Consider the following 18,972-nt stretch of genomic DNA (forward strand, 5'->3'; position numbering starts at 1 on the left):
AACCCCTCTGGTGAGGGAGCTTGGTCAGGCTTGGTTATATGCTTAACTCCTGGAGCTGGGTTTGAGTGGGGGCAAGAAGCCCCAGCTTGCTTCATGGATTGAGAATGGGAGAGGAGTGATTTGCCAAAAGATATTCAAGGTACTATTAACTGGGAGCGAAGTGGATGCTGCTAAAATGACAAATATGCACTATACCTGGGGATTTTCATATCACGTGATGTGAAGCATGCATCACTTCATTCCCTCTTTGCTCTGAAGTCTTCTGTCCTCACCCTAACAAGCTCCTGCAAGGGCCTGAGGAGCGACTGCCTGACCGCACAGTCATCCGTCTTCCTCCGCTGAACCTCTGTAGCCCGCAGGACCATATCGCTCACCAGCAACATCGGGTCATTTGTTTTCTTTTTATGTATATGTCCTGTCTCTCCATGCACATGGCGAGATCCTGGAGAGCAAGGGTCACCTCTTACTCATCTTCGTGTCCCCTGTAGCACTTTGCCTGGTGTTTGGGGCATGGCTGATAGTTCATAAATCTGCTGACAGATCAAACACCTGATTTATATTCTTCTGGAACCACAGAGGTAGACAGTAGCTTGATTCAATGACAAAACTACAAAGAAAGAGGAACCTGTGCTCTGACAGCACACCATTTTTGAAAGATCATAGATCTTCTCTGGACTAAATAATGCTGCTGGGGTCAAGATAAATATCCTCTTTGCTCCCCAGCTCCTAGCTGCAGGTATCATTCTTAGTTGTAAAAGACTGAGTGACGGTCCGGTCCGAGGAATCTTAGTCTCATCCGCCCAGTAGACTCCTGGGCAGGCCACATGCAGGCGTAGCCCACCCAGAAGGATACAGGATGGCCATCACAGAAAGAGAAAGCAGATGTCTGTCCTCAGTCGCCTCCCACCCCAGCAATAAGTCAGAGTCCCAAGGTCCCATCTGTGGGACTGGCTGCTGGCTCACTGCCCTGTGCTGATTCCCATTTACTCCCCATCCTCATTGGTAAGGGAACAGAAAGACAGGAGGGATGGAAAACAGAATCATTAAAAGTCTTCTTGGGGCATGGATGTTAGAAACAACATTCCTCCCAGGATGGTCTTGGTCCAGAAGGTCCTATGGGCTCGGGTTTCAGAATCCACCTGCAGGCCATGTTGGGGCAGGCGATTTGCCCCTTTGTCTCTAATCCCCTCAAATCACCCTCAGGGAGGCCAAGGGACTTGTCCAACGCCAGGCAGGCAAACCGTGGTTCCCTCACCGGTAAAATGAGGACTGAGCCAGCGAGCCACAGAGAGCACACGGCTCATGGTAGATAGTTGCTAAAATCGAATCAACAAGGGAAGGACAGGAGAGGTGCTTGGTGAAGGAGGGTGGGGCAAAAGAGGTCAGAAGAGTGGTGGGTGGGGCGGCTGAGTGGGAGCCAGGCTGGGGGAGGGGCAAGGCAGGGAGCAGAACAGGGTCCGCGTCATGGAGAGCAATGAGCCTCCACTCCCAAACCTCCTCTAGTGACCACAGGTGCGTTACACCGCCAGGGAGCGCAGGAGGCGGAGCGCTGGTCCGAGGCCCCGCCCCCATCAAGCCCCGCCCCCAGAGTCCGCCTCTGGCCCCACCCACCCGGGCCTCGCCCCCGCCCCGCCCCGCCTCCTGGCCACGCCTCCTGGCCACGCCCCCAGGCCCGGAAGCGAAAGCGGCTCCGCCTCTTCCGAGCCGGGTCAGGACCCGGCAGCGCGAGCGGGATTCCGAGCCGGCAGGGCCAGTTCCCGCGGGCGCCATGTCCCAGAACCTTCGGACCGCGCTCATTTTCGGCGGCTTCATCTCCTTGATCGGCGCCGCCTTCTACCCCATCTACTTCCGGCCCCTAATGCGGCCGGAGGAATACAGTGAGTGACCTCTGACCGCGTGTGGTGACCTAGTAACTCCCAGTAACTCCCTGTCCCGTCTTCTCCACGTGGCGACGCGGGCGGATCTCGGCTCCCGAGTCAGGCTGACCTGGGTCTGAATTCTGCTGTGTGCAGCTTTGTGACCGTAGATGCATGAGTCAATCTTTCGGATCCTGAGCAAATAACTATTTCTATGATACCTAAACTCAAACCCTCACCTCCCCTGAGACTCAGAGGTGGTCATGAAAGCAGCCTGCACCTAGTAGGTCGATACTAAATACTAGTTCATACTGACAGTTAACATTAACTGAATGCTTATCATGTGTCCGGTTAGGCATACGCTGGATCATTAAATTTTAACCTCATTTTGAGGTAGGTATTGTTACCCGTCATACAGGTGGGGAAACTGAGGCTCAGAGAGGTTGTCTAACATGCCCAAGGTCACACAGCTCGTAAGTGGCAAGGCAGATATTCAGACCCAGGCCTCTGTCTCCAGAGCTTGCACACACTGCAGCTGAAATGATGATTTTGGGGGGTGACAGATTGAACCCTAATCTTCCTGAGCTTGAAGATGATTTTATTGGCAACTTCATTTCCACTCCCAGAGATGTCTTTGGGCGGAAATGTTCCAGACCTAAACTGCTAACCTGGGTTTTTTAGTTTTTCCTCTCTTTCCTCAAATCTTTTTTCAGATTCTGCTGTCTTCATTTTAAGCTGGTTGCTCACATGACAATGGTGAATATATCCTGGGAGTAATTTTCCTCCTTAATCATTCAAGTCCTATCATACTAAAAGCCAAACTCTCCTTCCTTGAGACCTATACCTCAGCAAGGATTAGCACTTTGATACATCTGAAACCATCTGTCAGAGAAAAAATATTAGGCATTAGAGGCTCATTTTGTTCTCCAGGAAACCTGAATCATCTTGAAGATGGAAGAGGGCCAACCATGCCCCTGGAGAATATTAGCAGAAGCTGATAGCTTGGCGATTTGAAGGCAAAAGCTCCGTATAAATGCTCTGCCCATTACAAATGCTACAACCTTTGGTTTATGGAGGCAGAGCATTTTAAATACACATTTAAATTCCCTTGTAGCTTCTATTCATCAGCCAAGATTAAAATGGCCTCTGCTTTCTGCCTTCCAGCTAGGTACCGTGCCTGGAGGGGTGGGGGTGGGGGAATGTAGGACTGTGTGAAGCCCAGCATTGTCTATTTCCATCATCCTTCCTTATTGGATCTGAGTCACAGGCTGTTCGATGCAGCCTCTAGAATTGAACATGGGACAAGGGCGTCTGCTTTGGGTCCCACTAGAAAAGTTTCAGTTTTGAAGACTAGAGCATTGCCCTAGAACTGGGGATGATATTGTCCCCCAGGGGACGTTTGGTTTTATCTAGAGACATTTTGCTTGTCAGAACTGGGGTGGGGGGTGGGGTGGGGTGAGTGTGCTACTGGCTCTAGTGCAGTGGTTCTCAACCTTCCTAATGCCGTGACCCTTTAATACAGTTCCTCATGTTGTGGTGACCCCCAACCATAAAATTATTTTTGTTGCTACTTCATAACTGTAATTTTGCTACTGTTATGAATCATAATGGAAATATCTGATATGCAGGATGTATTTTCATTGTTACAAATTGAACATAATTAAAGCATAGTGATTAATCACAAAAACAATATGTAATTATATATGTGTTTTCCGATGGTCTTAGGCGACCCCTGTGAAAGGGTTGTTCGACCCCCAAAGGGGTCGCGACCCACAGGTTGAGAACTGCTGCTCTAGTGGATAGAGGCCAGGGATGCTGCTGAACTTTTTGCAGTGCCCGGCAGATGCTCACGATCACCCAGCCTCAAATGTGAGTGGTGGCAAGGCTGAGAAATCCTGTCCAGATCTGATGATCAGGGTGTGGGTTTGTGCCCTGTGTCCCAACAGCAGTCTTAAAGGGATACTCTAGAATCCGTGGCTGTCTGAGTCACTTGAAACAGGCAAATCAGGCCTTTTAGGTGCCCGTTTTGTGAGTGGCCACAGTATCTGCATTTTAATTGGAAGGCAGTCTACGCCTGCCCACTTTTATGGCTCAGTTTTAATTCATTTGCCCAACTCTTATTTGAGAGTCACAACTGATTTTTTTTAAAACAGGTAAATAATACTAAACAACTAGTATTTACTGAAAGTTCCTTTTATATACTATGTGTGGCAACCTTCCACGCCCTTCCTGTATAGTAACTCAATTAGACCTCATAGCAGCCCTTTGGGTAGCTGCTATGTGAGCATCATCCCCATTTTATATGTGGGCAAACTGAGGTCTGGAATAGTTAAGTATTTGTACAAGGACCTACAGTTGATGAGTCACAGACCTGGGATTTGAATCAGTGCCATTAATCGGTGCACCATGGCACGATACTGCCTCTCTAAGGGAGTGAGGAAAGGGTGTAAGGCAGATGAGGGTCTATAGGATGAGGGCCCTTAGGGTAAGTCCTTAACCTCTCTGAGCTCAGCCTGTTTCCTCATCTGTAGCAGTGGAGCTTACAGACTGACTTTAAGGTTTTGGGGTGTTTTTAATGAGATAACAGGTGTGGAAACACTTAATACAGTCTTATATTACCCACCCCATACAAATGTTTAAAAAATAAGGGATGACAGAGGGCAGAGATGTGAGACAAGGAGATTTCGGCAGGTCGACACACCCAGCGCTGGCTGGACTGGCAGGAAACTAGGATCCAGGCAGGTGAGGCGTTGGTGATGGTGGGAAACCACCGGGAGGACAGAGTTTATGTTAATTTCAGCACATTCAACTAGCATTTATTTAGCTTTTAAAAATAGCTTTTTTAAAACCTGGATTTTAGCTCTGGCTGGGAGGCTCATTTGGTTGGAGCATCATTCCGTACACCAAAAGGTTTGGGATTCCATTCCTAGTCAGGGCACATACACTAGGTTTCGGGTTCCATCCCCGGTGGGGGTGCCCACAGGAAGCAACTGATCAATGTTTTTATCTCTTACATCGATGTCTCTCTCTCCCTTCCTCTCTAAAATCAATAAAATAAAATGAAATGAAATAAAAACATACCCTTAGGTGAGGATGAAAAAAACCCAAACCCAAAACCCTGGATTTTCATATTTCCTGTGCACCTGTCACTGGTAGGTGCTGGGTGTACCTGATGGAACAAGACAGCCAGAGCACTTCTCTGTCTCACTTCACCTTCGTCCCACCCACCTCCTCTACCCACTGCTTGGGCTCTGAGCTGGTCTTCCTGCTTCCACCAGGCCCCAACTACCCATTCTCTACCAGTAGCCACGTGGTCTGTCTGCTTACTTTTTATTGCTGATTTCTGCCTTATTTTCACCTGTAGTCAAGAAATGTGGACTGTGACTTTGATTCTTTGATATTGGTGCAGATTTGCCTTTGGCTTAGCACAGATCAATTTTTACTGATGTTCTCTGTGTGCTTGGAATGCTGTCTAGTCTCTGATTGTTGGATACAGGTTCTACATATGTTGGTTACAGATCAAGCTTCTTAACTCTTAAATATCTTGAGGCCATGTTATTGGGTGCACATAATCTAGAATATTCTGGAGAATTGTTTTCAGTTGTCATTATATAAGGATCTTCTTTATCCCAAGATATTCCTCCCCCACTCTAGTTTATCTGATATTATAATCAACTTTCTTTAGGTTAATATTTTCATGGTATATCTATCTTCTTATAGTCAGCCTTTATTTTTTTGTTGTTGTTAATACTGACCCGAGGATATTTTTTCCATTGATTTTTAGAGACAGTGGAAGGGAGATAGGGAGGGAGAGAGAAAGGGAGAGACAGAGACAGAGAGAGAGAAACGTCAGTGTGAGAGAGATACATCGAAAAGTTGTTTCCCGCATGTGCCTTGACCTGGGCCAGGGATCCAACCTGTAACCCAGGTGCCCTTGTCCCAGAAATTGAACCTGAGACCCTTTGGTGTGTGGACTGAAGCTCAACCACTGAGCCACACTGGCCAGGGCTAAACTGGATTTGTAATCCAATCTGATTATATCTTTAACTGTTGCATTAAATTCATTTTCATTATGTTTACTTTTATTTTCTCCATCTTATTTTGTGTTTTCTATTCTATCTCTATACTTCCTTTTTTTCTCCTTTTCTGCCTTTTAAGGCTTTATTTTTTCTCTCCTGTACTATGTAGTTTGAAAGTTTTACATTTTATTTCTATTATTTTATGATTATTGTTTAACTAGAGGCCTGATGCACGAAATTCATGCAAGTGGCTCGGCCCTCGCAGACCCGGCTTCATCTGGAAGGTCGTCCAGAAGGTCGTTAAGCTGTCCAGCCTAATTAGCATAATATGCTTTTATTATTATAGAAGTTAGTCAGTATCTTTACCAGCCTGTGAAATATACAAAGACCTTAGCACGCCTGAGCCCCATCCTAGTCTTATGTATAGCCTCAGTCCTACCATGTGCTTGATGCTCCCTAAATCATGGTGTGTCTACAGTCGCTGATCGTTTCTCTTCACCCACATTCTTTAGGCATCAGTCCTTCATGCATCTCACTCCTTTTGAGTTTCAGCTTTCTTCATTCTGAAATACATCTTAATATTCCTTCGGTGAGACTTTGTAACTGGAAAAATTCGTTCCTGTTTGTCAGAAAGTATAGAGAACCAGGTCTTCTGCTGTGGTTGTTGTCATGCCATTTGTTCTTTGAATTTGATCTTCTCGCTTGATTCCAATACTTCAGTAACCCTCTGCCGTCTTCAGGGTCCAGCCAGGGGAGGATCACTGAAGCATTTGAATCCTCAGAACGAGGTGATGAGATTCACTCTTTACAGGTGTTGCTCTGTAATGGGAAGGAGGGCTGGAAGGGTCAGGGCTGGAGGTAGGAAGGCCAGGCATAGGAAGGCTGTACATCCTGTGGGCACAGGAGAGCAGGGAGAGGTGACTGGAGCCTGAACCAGGGTGGTGGCTCTGGGACTGGGAGGAAGTATTGATTTTAGGAGCTGTAGTTAAGAAGTACACGCTACATGGATTTGTGACTGAGTAGCCACAGGGAAAGGGAGGGAGAGGAAGGAGAATGGCACCCAGCTTTCTGGCTCCAGCCTCTGAGGAGATGGTGGTGCAGGTCATTTAGTCAGAAACCCAAGAAGGAATCAGTTTTGGGGGTGAGGACGAGCCAGTTGCATTTGGGGTGTGTTGAGTTTTAGGTGCCAGGATGTGCTCTTGGAGATTTCCCAGAGGAAGCGAGAGGTGCCAGTCTGGAGCTGAGGTCCTGGGTCCCAGCAGGAGCTAGACATGCAGTGTCATCAGCAGTGAATGGGGTCAGAGTCACTGAGGTAAGAGCTCCCAGGCAGCATTCAGAGATTGAGAGGGACAAGCTGGCCGAGGACCAGAGTGCTGGTGGACACTGAAGAGCAAGCTGTCAGGAGAAGGGGTGCCCCAGAACGAGAGCATTTAAACCAGGAGAGGCCGTAGTCACAAGCCCCATGAAGACAGCTCTTCATGAAAAGGGGTGTGGTCAGCAGGGTCAGGCTTTTTGGAGACAGGAAGATAAGTGAAAATAGCCATTATTTATATTTTTTAAAAAAGGTAAAGGTCATGGATCATTTTGTTAAGAATGCTTTAGCGGTTCAGTGGTGGGCAGAAAGCAGAGTGCAGTGGATTGAAGAGTAAATAGTGTATTGAGTTGACTAAAGGTGTTTGGCTGTACGGGGAAGAGCATGACAAAGTGTATCTGCAGCAGGTCCAGGGGTCTGGGAGGGAAGGGAGAGCCAAAAGAATCTCTGGACAAAGAAAGATGCTGGAGAGAGAAGACAAGCCATAGAGTGGGAGGGGGCACGGGGTCGTGAGACCAGATGGAGGAGAGAGCCTTGGACGGAGGCAGGACCCTTCTGTGAGCTCAAGAGGAGGGGCAGGTGTGGATGCAGCTATATTAGGTTTGATGTTGGGAAGCCGCGGGCACTTCAGGTGATGACTTCTGTCCGCTTTGTAATACAGGAGGTCGGGTCGTCTGTCCGTGGGAGGCACAGACACCAGCCAGGCACTCCTTCCTTGGAACCCTCCTGTCTCTGGGCTTCTGTGACTGCCCGCCCCGCCAGTCCTCTTGGTTTTGCTCTTTTGCTCCTGCCTTTCAGCCACTCCTCTTAGCCTCTCCTCTTAGGTCTTCCTCTCTGACTGCCCCTCAGACGTTTACATTCCTCGCGATTCCGGGCAGACCTAGGAGAAACCCACAGTTCTTGGAAGGGCAGGGCAGACATCCAGTCCTTGAGAATTGCCAACGGTGGAAAGGGAGGGGCCGAGGCCATGTAGGGCTCAGGTGTGAAGTCGGCGTGGGCCATTCAGCTGGGCTAGCCTGACTGATGCTGGCCAGCTCGGGTCCGGGGAGTGCGGGGTCAGGGAGGTTCCAGGGCCTCTGCTGGAATAAGACACAGTGCAGCAGAAAAGAGGAGAAGGCTGCTGAGGTAAAGTCAAGCCCAGGAGATCTTCCATACAATCAGGCAAGTCTGTCACAAGACTGCCTCATGGGATTTCACGTCCACATTCACTGTGATCTTCAGCTCTTTCACTGACTCGGCCAGACTTGACTCAGCGTGATGTGAAGGGCAGGTCAGTTCTGTACGTGCTACATCGGTTCGGAAGTGAGCACTGGGACGATGCAGTTGGCCTTCATGGTCAGTGATCCCAGACAAGAAGTATGGAGACCAGTGTGCTTCTGAGGGAATCCCAGACGTGCCTTTAGCTTTCATCCTGTTGGCAAAGCGTGGCTTGTCTGAATTGCCCATGTTCAGGGCCGAGAACAGATGCTGTAGCTTGAAGCCTAATCTGTCTTCATATAGCAGAACTAGACAGTGATTCTGAATAAGGCCCTTTCAAGCAACCTGTCTATGGCATTTTAGGCCAGCCTGTGAAATGAGACAGAGTCAGATCCTTTTCTGCGGTCCTGCTCATTTTGAAATTTATTAGATCTGCAGAAGCATAAAATCATAGTTTTGCAGAGACCCTGTGCTCCTTGTCCTCTCATTTACGTAGGGGACTTGTCCAAGGTCACGTAGCATATTGCTGGGTGGACACGACCTTAACTCCCCAACCTTGGCTGCTTACTGCTGCACTTCTCACCTGACAGCGAGGAGTGTTTAATAGCAGAGCACGGATTACATGTAAGAGCCACGGTTCTCAGTTCTCCTACCTCTCGGTTGTGTTTGCTGCACCTCGCTGCTCCCAGCCAGCAGTGTATTGTACAGAGTCCGAATACGGTTACACGAAATCGCTTGGTGCGCAAATCATACCAGAAGGGCTTTTTCCCTTTCACATGCGAGGTGCTTAGAATATGCTTTTTATTCCTTCCACCGTGGAGTCCAGTGAGATGCACAGACAGACAAGTCTCATTTTCTAACGAGCATTACAGAGCTCTCTGGATTCGACCAGAGACTCTGGTGAGGAAGCAAAAGTGTTTACGGGGTTGGGAGGAGCCAGTGCCTCTAGTGGCCATTTGGTCCCCTTGGCTGCTGGCTCACACTCACACTCGCCGCCAGAGCCCGTCTAGTTCTGGATCACCCCGTGTACATCTGGATGTTGAACGTGTCCAGGCAACAACAGCAGATGGGAGCCTGGGAAAATAGTTTTTAAAATTTATATTTGCTATTTGAAAAAAGCTACTTTGAAGTAATCATCATGGAACAGTCACAGTGTTGTTGACTTCCTTACACTTGTTTTGCAGTTGTGTATTTTTGTTATTAAAAAAAGAAGGGAAAAAAACAACAGAAAAGACCCAAGAATTGTGCAATAAATTCCTGTCTGTCTTTCACCTAGATTTACCAGTTACCTTTTTTTTTTTAAATCCTCACTCATGGATTTTTTTAAAAATTGATTTTTAAAGGGAAGGGAAGGGAGAGGGTGTGAGAGAAACATCGATGTGAGAGAGAAACATCCCTGACCAGGGATTGAACCCACAACCTAGGTATGCGACCTGACTGGGAATCAAACACGCAGCCTTTCGGTGTACAGGTCGACACTTCTAACCGACCTAGCCCCCTGGCCAGGGCATCAGTTAACATTTTGCTACATTTGCTTTCTCCCCCATATGTAAAATATAACAAATCTATACCTACATATACATAGAGACACATATACATATATAATTATATCTATGATTAGTAGAATTATACTGTTGTTTTGCTGAACCATTTGAGAGTAAGTTAAGTACACGAGTTCTCATTCCTAAACACCAGCATGTATTTCCTACGAACAAGGACGTTCTCTCACATAATCACAGTACAGTTACCCAATCCAGGTAATTTAATATCAATACAATGCTATTATCTAATATTTAGCCGACAACCAAATGTTGCCATTTGTCCCATTACTTAGGTTGTGCGTTGCTTTTATTTTAGCTGCTTATTGGCAGGAGGAGATGGGGTTGGAGGTCCTGAGGTCATAGTCTACACCTGGACAATATGGCCATTAAATATAAGGATATGTTTTCATTTTCAAAGACTAAAAATTATTAGGTGATCTCTTTTACTACCATACAAAAACCTCCTGGTCTGCATGCATTACCAGCTTAATAATGCACCTTGGCCCTGCGACTACAAGGTAAGGATCCTCAATTAAAACTACAAATCAAACCACTGCCTTAACACCAGGGGGCAGAGTCGGGCTTGCTGAGACTCTGAACGGGGCCTTTTCCAACCGGCATTGCAGAGCCCCAGGCCCAGGATCACATATTTGCGTTTTAATCATTTCACTCAAGGTAGAAGCACACACTCATTGCTGAAAAGTCAGTCATTAGCTTATCCTGATCTGTTCCCATAGTTAAACCCCCTGACTTCTGCGTTGCCCTTTTCCTGCGGGTTATAGACATCTGCTATTTCTCTAATGATAACACAATAGAAACCTAACTGTCAGCCCCATCAAGAGGTACTTGCTAAATCCTGAGGGACCAGTTTGTTTTCCTTTAGCGCAGTCTGCATTCACAAACAGTGTCTTTGTGTCATATCGTGAATTTATATAAGACTGCTCTGGCCTTAGAGTATTTATAAAACATTAATGGATTGAAGAACCAGGCATGTAGATGGGTTGCTAATTCCGGTTATCAGTTGTTAGAAACTGGTTCAGCAAATCGGTTTAAATTGCCTGTCCAAGCCATTAAAAAAAAAAAAAGAAGAGGTGGTTGCATAAGGACAAGGATTATAAAGTGATTATGGTCTATTTAAATTAAATCCTCAGCCTCTCCAACCTCATTAGCAATTAGCAAGAATGTGTGAGGACAGGGATTCCTTTCTGTTTACTCGGCTCTCTATCGCATTATAAGAGCTTAGACACAGTTAGGCATTCTGTCCTTGCCTCAGAAGTCAACTTCCTGTGATGCTTGGCAGTCCGGCCGCTGCTTTGGCTTTGCAGTACCTGCCTCTCAGAGAATGTGTTCGGTACACCAGGATGTCTGATTTCCTTACATCCGTAGGTCTAGCAATCAGCTGATCTGGCAATCAGTTTTTTAAAAAACTCACTTCCCTCTTCCCTAATACTAGAGAATAGACCTTTTAGGTGTGGAAAAATGTATCTTTTTTGTTTGTTTGTTTTCGTTAATCCTCACCCAAAGATATTTTCCATTGATTTTAGGGAGAGTGGACTAGAGAGGGAAAGACAGAGAGAAACATCGATGTGAGAGAAACACATCAATTGGCTGCCTCCTGCAGGAGCCCCAACCAGGGCCCAGGCTAGGGAGGAGCCTGCAACCAAGGTATGTGCCCTTGACCGGAATCAAACCCAGGATACTTTGGTCCCCAGGCCACTGAGCCAAACTGGCTAGGGTGAAAATTATATATTTTAGTTCCTGGCACAATCAAGGACAGTATAGTCTTTAACTCACCAGCATTTCCTAAGAGCATGTTTGAGACACATCCATACTTCGAGACTTCCATGTTGACACTAGGGTAGGGCCCAGTCTTTTAGGACTTTAACCTCTTAGGAAATGAGATCACCTGTTGAGTTATATTAGAAAGACTTATGCCTTAGAGCAGGGGTGGGGAACCTTTTTTCTGTCAAGGGCCATTTGGGTATTTATAACATCATGCTCGGGCCATACAAAATTATCAACTTAAAAATTATCCTGCTATATTTGGTCAACGTCTAATTAACTCACCCTTAATGCCTTGGCAGGGCCAGACCCAATGATTTCGGAGGCCTTATAGGGCCCTCAGGCCAGACGTTCCCCTCCCCTGCCTTAGAGGCCCCATCGTCATCCCCTCCCGGTAGAAGAAGTCTTTGGCACATCTTGGTCCAGAGGGTCTTGGTTGCCGTTCTTTTCACGGAGGCCCAGTGAGACCACGGCCGGCCATTGTCTATAATGGGCCTCATTATGCTCTGTCTTCTCTGTGTCCCTCTTAGAATTGGATATCAAGATTCACGTCATCCCTAGCTCCCAGTTGTATATTGGCCAAAGCAAAACTTAGCATTGATAAAACTATCAGGCAGGTCACTTAGGATTGACTTTCTGCCACATCGCCGGAGAAGCAAATTCAATGACTATTGGCTTGGGCAAAACCCTGTTTCCTATACCTTTATGCTTGTGTAACTTCAGGAGAATTCAGAGGCCAGAATAAAGAAAATGGCTTAATATTAAATAAGAGCTAAATGTGGATTTAAAGAAACACTGTCAGCCTGATTACAGCGAAGGTCTGATTACAGCACTTAATTACTGTAATTTAGTAGTAAACATCCTTTGGCTCCAAGCCTTTCCCCTGAAAAGCCACCATTTGTTTTTCACGATACTTAGAATAATAAGTCTTTGTCTTCACAGGCCTTGGGTTTATTCTAAACCACTCAGAAAGACGTGTCAGGGTGCTTGAAGCCCACAGTTATAAAACGCCCAATTTCTCATGGCCCTTGCCTGTCGGACATCGCCAAAGAGATCCGCCAAGCCGCTGTAGCTAACACGCACTGTCTAATTGGCACAGCACCTGCAATCAATTAGGGAAGCTTCAATTACCCAAACCAAAGCCACCCACCCAAAGATTAATTTTCTGCTCTATTTCCTATCAAAAACATAGCATATTTAGCTCTGGGCCTACTCCTTCAGTGGAGTACATTTTAGACATATAAACTACATCGTTTTCTGTTAATTGTACTTGTTCCTTCAATTCAGCAGCCTTCTCCTCATAATATCACGCCCACCAGTTCTTTCAAAATTGTTTTTTCGGTTGTTTTGTTGCCTTTCCAAAAATGCTGAGCACACAGAGAAGAGATGTTAGTTGGGAGCTTTTCTCTTGAAATATAGCTTGCTTGCTTTTCCTGGAAAAAAAAACCAGGCTTTTTGCTATAGGATCTGTCTGCCATAACATGAAAACTTTTAGTAATGGCATCTCTGAATTAAAAGCACTCATATAAAGTGGTTTCTAGTTGTCCTGTCGTCCCATGGAAATACAAGTCTTTCCACCACCACGGTCTCCCCTTCTTGCTAAAAAGTAATTTTTCTGTTGTGTTTCTCAGAGAAGGAACAAGCTATAAACCGGGCTGGCATTGTTCAAGAAGACGTGCAGCCACCAGGTAAACTTAAAAATCAAAACAAAGTCTCAGTTGTACTGTTGTATTGTGTGTGTGTGTGTGTGTGTGTGTGTGTGTGTGTGTGTGTGTGTTTGCTTTGCAGCGGGAGAAATTCCAGTTAGAGGCTGGATTGTGATTTGCTGCGTATTTCACAACAGTTACCACCTCATAGGTGCCTCCTTGAGATTTCATTTTAATATTTCCCTCCAGAATATTCTTTGCAAGTCTGCACCCTCGTCTTTAGCCTTTGATAAGTAGGCGTAAAAGTGTAACATGTACAATTAAATACGGAGGGAGAATAGCTGTTTCGCAGACTTATTTACCAAGCACCTATTTAAACACTACCCTCACTGTTTACTCGTGAGCTGTTTTAATTGAGGCGGGATTCTGCTTTGTACAAAAGCTCAAAAGTTCCCTTTATGGCTGGATGGTTAGTTACTTTAAGATGATCCAAGTTGGCTGAGAATGAGAGGTTTCCAGCCTATTAACCCAAACTCTTGTAATCTGCGGCAACATTCTTTTTTATTTCATTTTTAAGTAGGCCAGAGGCATACCTTCCTGTTTGGGGCCTTTTCTTAGCCATTTAAAAGGTTCTCGAGGCTGCCATAGCTTCCCAGCCGTTCATTCCAGGGCTCCGGCAGCTTGCCGCCTTCTCAGACTGCATGTCAATTGCACAACCCAATTCTGATGTCATTTTGTTTGTTGGGGGTTGAGGGAAGTGATAGGAAGTTTAAAAACGAACCCTCTTTTTATTCACGTTTCCTCCTATAGGGTTAAAAGTGTGGTCTGATCCATTTGGCAGGAAATGAGAAGGCTGTCACCAGCTCTGATTATGAAATTAGACATCTTCATGCTCTCCATTCTGCAGCAAGTGCGATAAATCACTTCATATAGGACGACGGCTGGAGAAGAAAACTGTAATGCCGTAAACATTACCGTGCACAAGGACTAATACTTCCCTTCTTAATACCCAGAGAACCCTGGAACAAATCACACCATTAGGAAGGTTTTCGTGATTCGCTTTACTTTTGCAAATGAAGCTGCCTCACCCAGCTGTGTTTGGAGAGCTACTTATTATTCAGTCTCTACTTCTTACCCAACCGTGTGCTGTGATGTGAATACAAGCAACCGGGAGACCTGGGAGGATCCGAGTCTGTTTGCCATCTTCCAGGTAGAAGATTTCAGTGAAAGCCCACCATGCCGAGGAGCCTCAGAGGTCTCGCTGAGAACGTTCAAGTTGATAAAACTCTTTAAGGACAACCTTCATTGTCCTCTTTAAGAATAAACAGTTCAGATGAACTAAACTCGCCAAAGGTGGCTGCGTGTTGGGAAATAAATGCATAGGAATCAAGTCAGACTAAATGGGAATGCATGCATAGTAGGCATCAGTGTTGAATTAATAGAAGTGAAACTGGGCATATTAAAATGATTTCTTTTTACTTGACAACGGTCTAGGTTCCTTTGTAAATCCTTTCTTATAAATGCACTAAATTATAACAATGAAGTGCTATTTGACAAAATCATATTTGACTAGATATTTGAGTGGGTGGTGTTTGTCAGTTTGTATACAAGTAAACATTTTAAAGGCAAATAGCAAATTTGTTGAGACAAATACTCACTGAATGCGATTCTCTGACAGGTGCCTCACCAGGGGCTGCAAAAGGAGTGTGAGAATACTCACTTCTCTCTCTGGTGCTCATTCTGGCCCCTACTAGAGTATATGTGCTTTTGAAAAGACACATCTTTTCCAGTTGTAGATTTCCCAGAGTGCCTTGCATATTACTGTAGTTTCTCTTTTATATTTTTTAAAAATTTTATTGATTTTTTACAGAGAGGAAGGGAGAGGGATAGAGAGTTAGAAACATTGGTGAGAGAGAAACATCAATCAGCTGCCTCCTGCACAACCCCCACTGGGGATGTGCCCGCAACCAAGGTACATTCCCTTGACTGGAATCGAACCTGGGACCTTTCAGTCCCCAGGCCGATGCTCTATCCACTGAGCCAAACCTGTCAGGGCTCTGTAGTCTCTCTTTAAATGAGCTGCCTGATGACATAATTTTATTATTGTGAACTGGGAGTTTGCTTAACAGACAACTGTAATTACTGTCAAAAAGATTCTGTAATTACTGTCAAAAAGAAATAGGATTGCATGGATGGACCTGGAGAGAATTATGCTAAGCGAAATAAGCCAATCAGAGAAAGTATCCCATGATCTCACTCATGTGGAATCTGATGAACAAAATAAACTGATGAACAAAATAGATCCAGAGACATGGAAGCATGGAACAGACTGTCGAGCCTCAGAGGGAAGGTGGGAGGAGATCAACCAAAGAACTTGCATACATAACCCATGGACATAGACAGGGTGGTGAAGGCCTGGGGTGGGGGTGGGGAGTGGGCTAGAAGAGGTCAAAGGGGGGCATATGTAACACTTTGAACAATAAAGATTAGGGGGGAAAAAAGAAATAGGATTATTCCAAAACCAGTCATCATTTTTGGTAGGATTCTCCTAACATTTAATTGACTTATCGTTAACAACACAATACAAGAAGTTGGCTCATTCCGGGTACAATTTGACCACTCTTTTCCTTGGAGGGGCCACCAGGAAGTTGTGTAACTTAAAAGTCCCATGTTCTGTGGGTGCTTAATTGACATTTCTTTATGACTGAGGCAAGCGCGTGTAGCATCTGCTTTGGATGCTCTCCAGGCTGAGATGACTGTCTCGGAGAACTTTGGGGCCTGGGCTGCCAGTTTGTCAGATGAAACAGACTCAGTTTAGTCTCCTGAGTGGGATCTTTGTCCTGGCCTTGACCCTGCCCTTGGTTCACCTCTTCCCCGAGATAAAGGGGGCTCTCTTGTTCTGCTCAGCTGCCTTGATGTTTATAAAAGGATCACTCTTCCTGTTGTCAGAGGGGTAACGTAATATCACACTTTGCTGCCCACACTTGACAAAAGGCTGGTTGTAAGAGACACTACTCAGGAGGACTGACCGAGGGATTTGCAGTTCATTCATCCCAGGTGTGCCTGCTGGCTGCTGAGGAAAGCACTGGAAAGAGGGGATCTTAGTCAAATACATTAGGAGACAGTTAAAGTTAATTAACTACTTCTAATTTGATGGTTTCCAATAGAGGCATAACATTTCCCAGATGTATTTGATCACAGAACATCTTCTGGGATTAGTGACCATCAACATCCTTTTGGGGAAGTCTTCCTCTAGACTGGTGTTTCTCCAACTTTTTGGTCTCAGGACCCTTTAACACTCTTAAAAAATTTTGAGAACTCCCAAGTGTTTCTCTTTATATGGGTTATGTCAATAGATACCGTATTAGAAAGTAAAACAAATTTTAAATATTAATTCATTTGAAAATATCAACAACAAACTCATTAGGTTAGTATGACATACATTTGTGTAAAAAATGTATTTCCCAAGACAATAATTTGCTTAATTAATGTCCAGCTTAATAGAAGACAGCTAGATTCTCAAATTGTCTTCTGCATTCGATTTGTTGCTATATCACATGTCTTGTGGCCTCCGGAAACCCCACTGTGCACACTCATAAGATGAGCGTAAAAAAGGGTGAACACTTTCGTAGCCTTATACCAAGAGTGTTGGCCATACAGAGCCTCTACAAAGGTCTCGGAGACCCTCAGAGGTCCCTGGACCACTCTTCGATTCTACCCCTACTCTGGTCCCCTGTGGATATAGTCAGAGCTTTTGAGAATTGTGTATCTGGTTGCATTAGTTCCCCAATTGTTGCTGATGGTGAACTGTGCTTTGGCATGCCCATGTTGAGGGAGAGTATAAAGGAAGGGGAGACACTGACAATATTTTACTGTTATTACTGAAAGGAAGTTGGTCCTATATTTTTGATCCAACAATATCCTCTTTTTTTATGTTTTTATTGATTTCAGAGAGGAAGAGACAGGGAGAGAGGGCTAGAAACATCAATGGTGAGAGAATCATTGATCAGCTGCCTCCTGCACACCCGCTACTGGGGATGTAGCCTGAAACCCAGGCGATGTGCCCTGACTGGGAATTGAACCCTGACCTCCTGGTTCATGGGTCAAAGCTCAACCACTGAGCCATATCAGCCGGGCCAACAATATCCTCTTTAGAAAGCCTTGGGGTGACATTTCGTTTTTATTACTAATGTTTTTATTGATTTTTAGAGAGAGAGAAAAGGGAGAAAGAGAGGGAGAGAAACTGATTGACTGCCTCGTGTATGCCCCACACTGGGAATAGAGGCTGCAACTGGGCAAGTGCCCCCGATCAGGAGTCAAACCTTTGACCCTTGGTGCACAGCATAATACTCAGCCAACTGAGCCACACTGGCCAGGTGGGGTGACCTTTCTTAAATCTCAGAACCAAAAGTAGCCATGCTGCTGAACAGTTGGTACATCTGTCCAGTGAGCATTGATTTGTGTCACTTGTTTTCCTCTTTGTATTGGCTGATAAGAAGCTCACCCACACTTGCAGTCAGCTTCTTAAAAAGCACCTCTCGAGACCTGTGGGTCATTACATTCACTTCAGCCTTTTTCCCCTGAGCTTGTTTTCCTTTCTGCTTTCTCACTTCAGTTTTCTATCTCATATTGTATGGGAGACCCTTCGTTTGAAAGTGAGGCAGGGCTTAAACAGGATTTATTCAATTGAAAACCACTTCTAATCTAATAAGGGGAAATGAAGTAAATTCACAACAAAGATTAAAATAATATGGAATATGAAAAGTGCCTTTAAAAAGGTTTAGTGTATGTCCTGACTCTGGACACCTGCAAACCCTGTGTCCCGCACTTGTAGTTATTCAGGCAGCAGAAACGCATTCACCGGTTTGCCAGAAGACACGCTAGAATGCCCACAGCAGCCGTGGAAGCTACTCCAATGCCCAGCAACAGAACAATGAATAAATGAATGGTGGTGGTCACACGGACGGAATACGGCATAGCTATGAGAACAACAACACAATCTCCGGAACAATGCTGAGTGAATGGAGCCCGTTGCCAGAGTATTACTTTTTAGATTCCATTTAGATAAAGAACAAAAACTGTAAACTAGGCCATGCGGTTACAAGTCCAGGTAGTGGCTACTCTCACTTCGGAAGGGGAAGTGTGACGATGGATTGGTCATGAGAAACAACTGGGCACTGACCTGGAGCGTGCACCTGGGAGGATGTTCACGGGTCCACGCCAGACGGGGCTCAACAGTCCTGTGTGGTCAGCAAGCCGCCTGCCTCCCTGTCCGCCTGTGCCTCCCGGGTTCTGTTGCATCCACAGCCCGGATGGGACTCCATGGACAGGTGATTTCACTCTCCCCGATTCACCCACACCTGCTGAGTGCCGGAGGCCTTCTGCAGTTGATTCTGCCTGTTGGTAACAAAATACACAGCTCATTGGCAACCCCTGTGTGTGGGAAGGCAGCAGTGCCTGAGGGAGTGACTCTGCTGCTCTCTTCCCTGGAGCGGGGTGCTCAGCCAGGCAGTGTCAGCCAGGTCCCCTCCCCAGGTTCTGCCCCCTAATTGGAAGCAGCAGGGTGCCCATCATTCCTCTACTTCCATTCTGCTAACTGGTGTTTCCCAAACGGGTCAT

General features: G+C 45.7%; 1 protein-coding gene across 2 annotated transcripts; it reads left to right on the top strand.

Moving 5' to 3' along the window:
* Window positions 1-1,690: 1,690 nt before the first annotated feature.
* Window positions 1,691-14,836, top strand: SMIM20 (small integral membrane protein 20). 2 transcript variants are annotated; one of them, XM_036330580.1, is made up of 3 exons: window positions 1,691-1,877; window positions 13,339-13,395; window positions 14,164-14,836. In XM_036330580.1, exons 1-3 carry the CDS (start codon window positions 1,769-1,771, stop codon window positions 14,199-14,201), a joined length of 204 nt encoding a protein of 67 aa, XP_036186473.1. In that variant the 5' UTR covers window positions 1,691-1,768; the 3' UTR covers window positions 14,202-14,836. The 2 variants fall into 2 exon arrangements, with proteins under 2 accessions (XP_036186473.1, XP_036186464.1); XM_036330571.1 differs by having other exon boundaries at window positions 14,195-14,836.
* Window positions 14,837-18,972: the final 4,136 nt, after the last annotated feature.

Source organism: Myotis myotis, unplaced genomic scaffold (assembly GCF_014108235.1).
Source record: "Myotis myotis isolate mMyoMyo1 unplaced genomic scaffold, mMyoMyo1.p scaffold_m19_p_1, whole genome shotgun sequence".
Classification (NCBI taxonomy): domain Eukaryota; kingdom Metazoa; phylum Chordata; class Mammalia; order Chiroptera; family Vespertilionidae; genus Myotis; species Myotis myotis.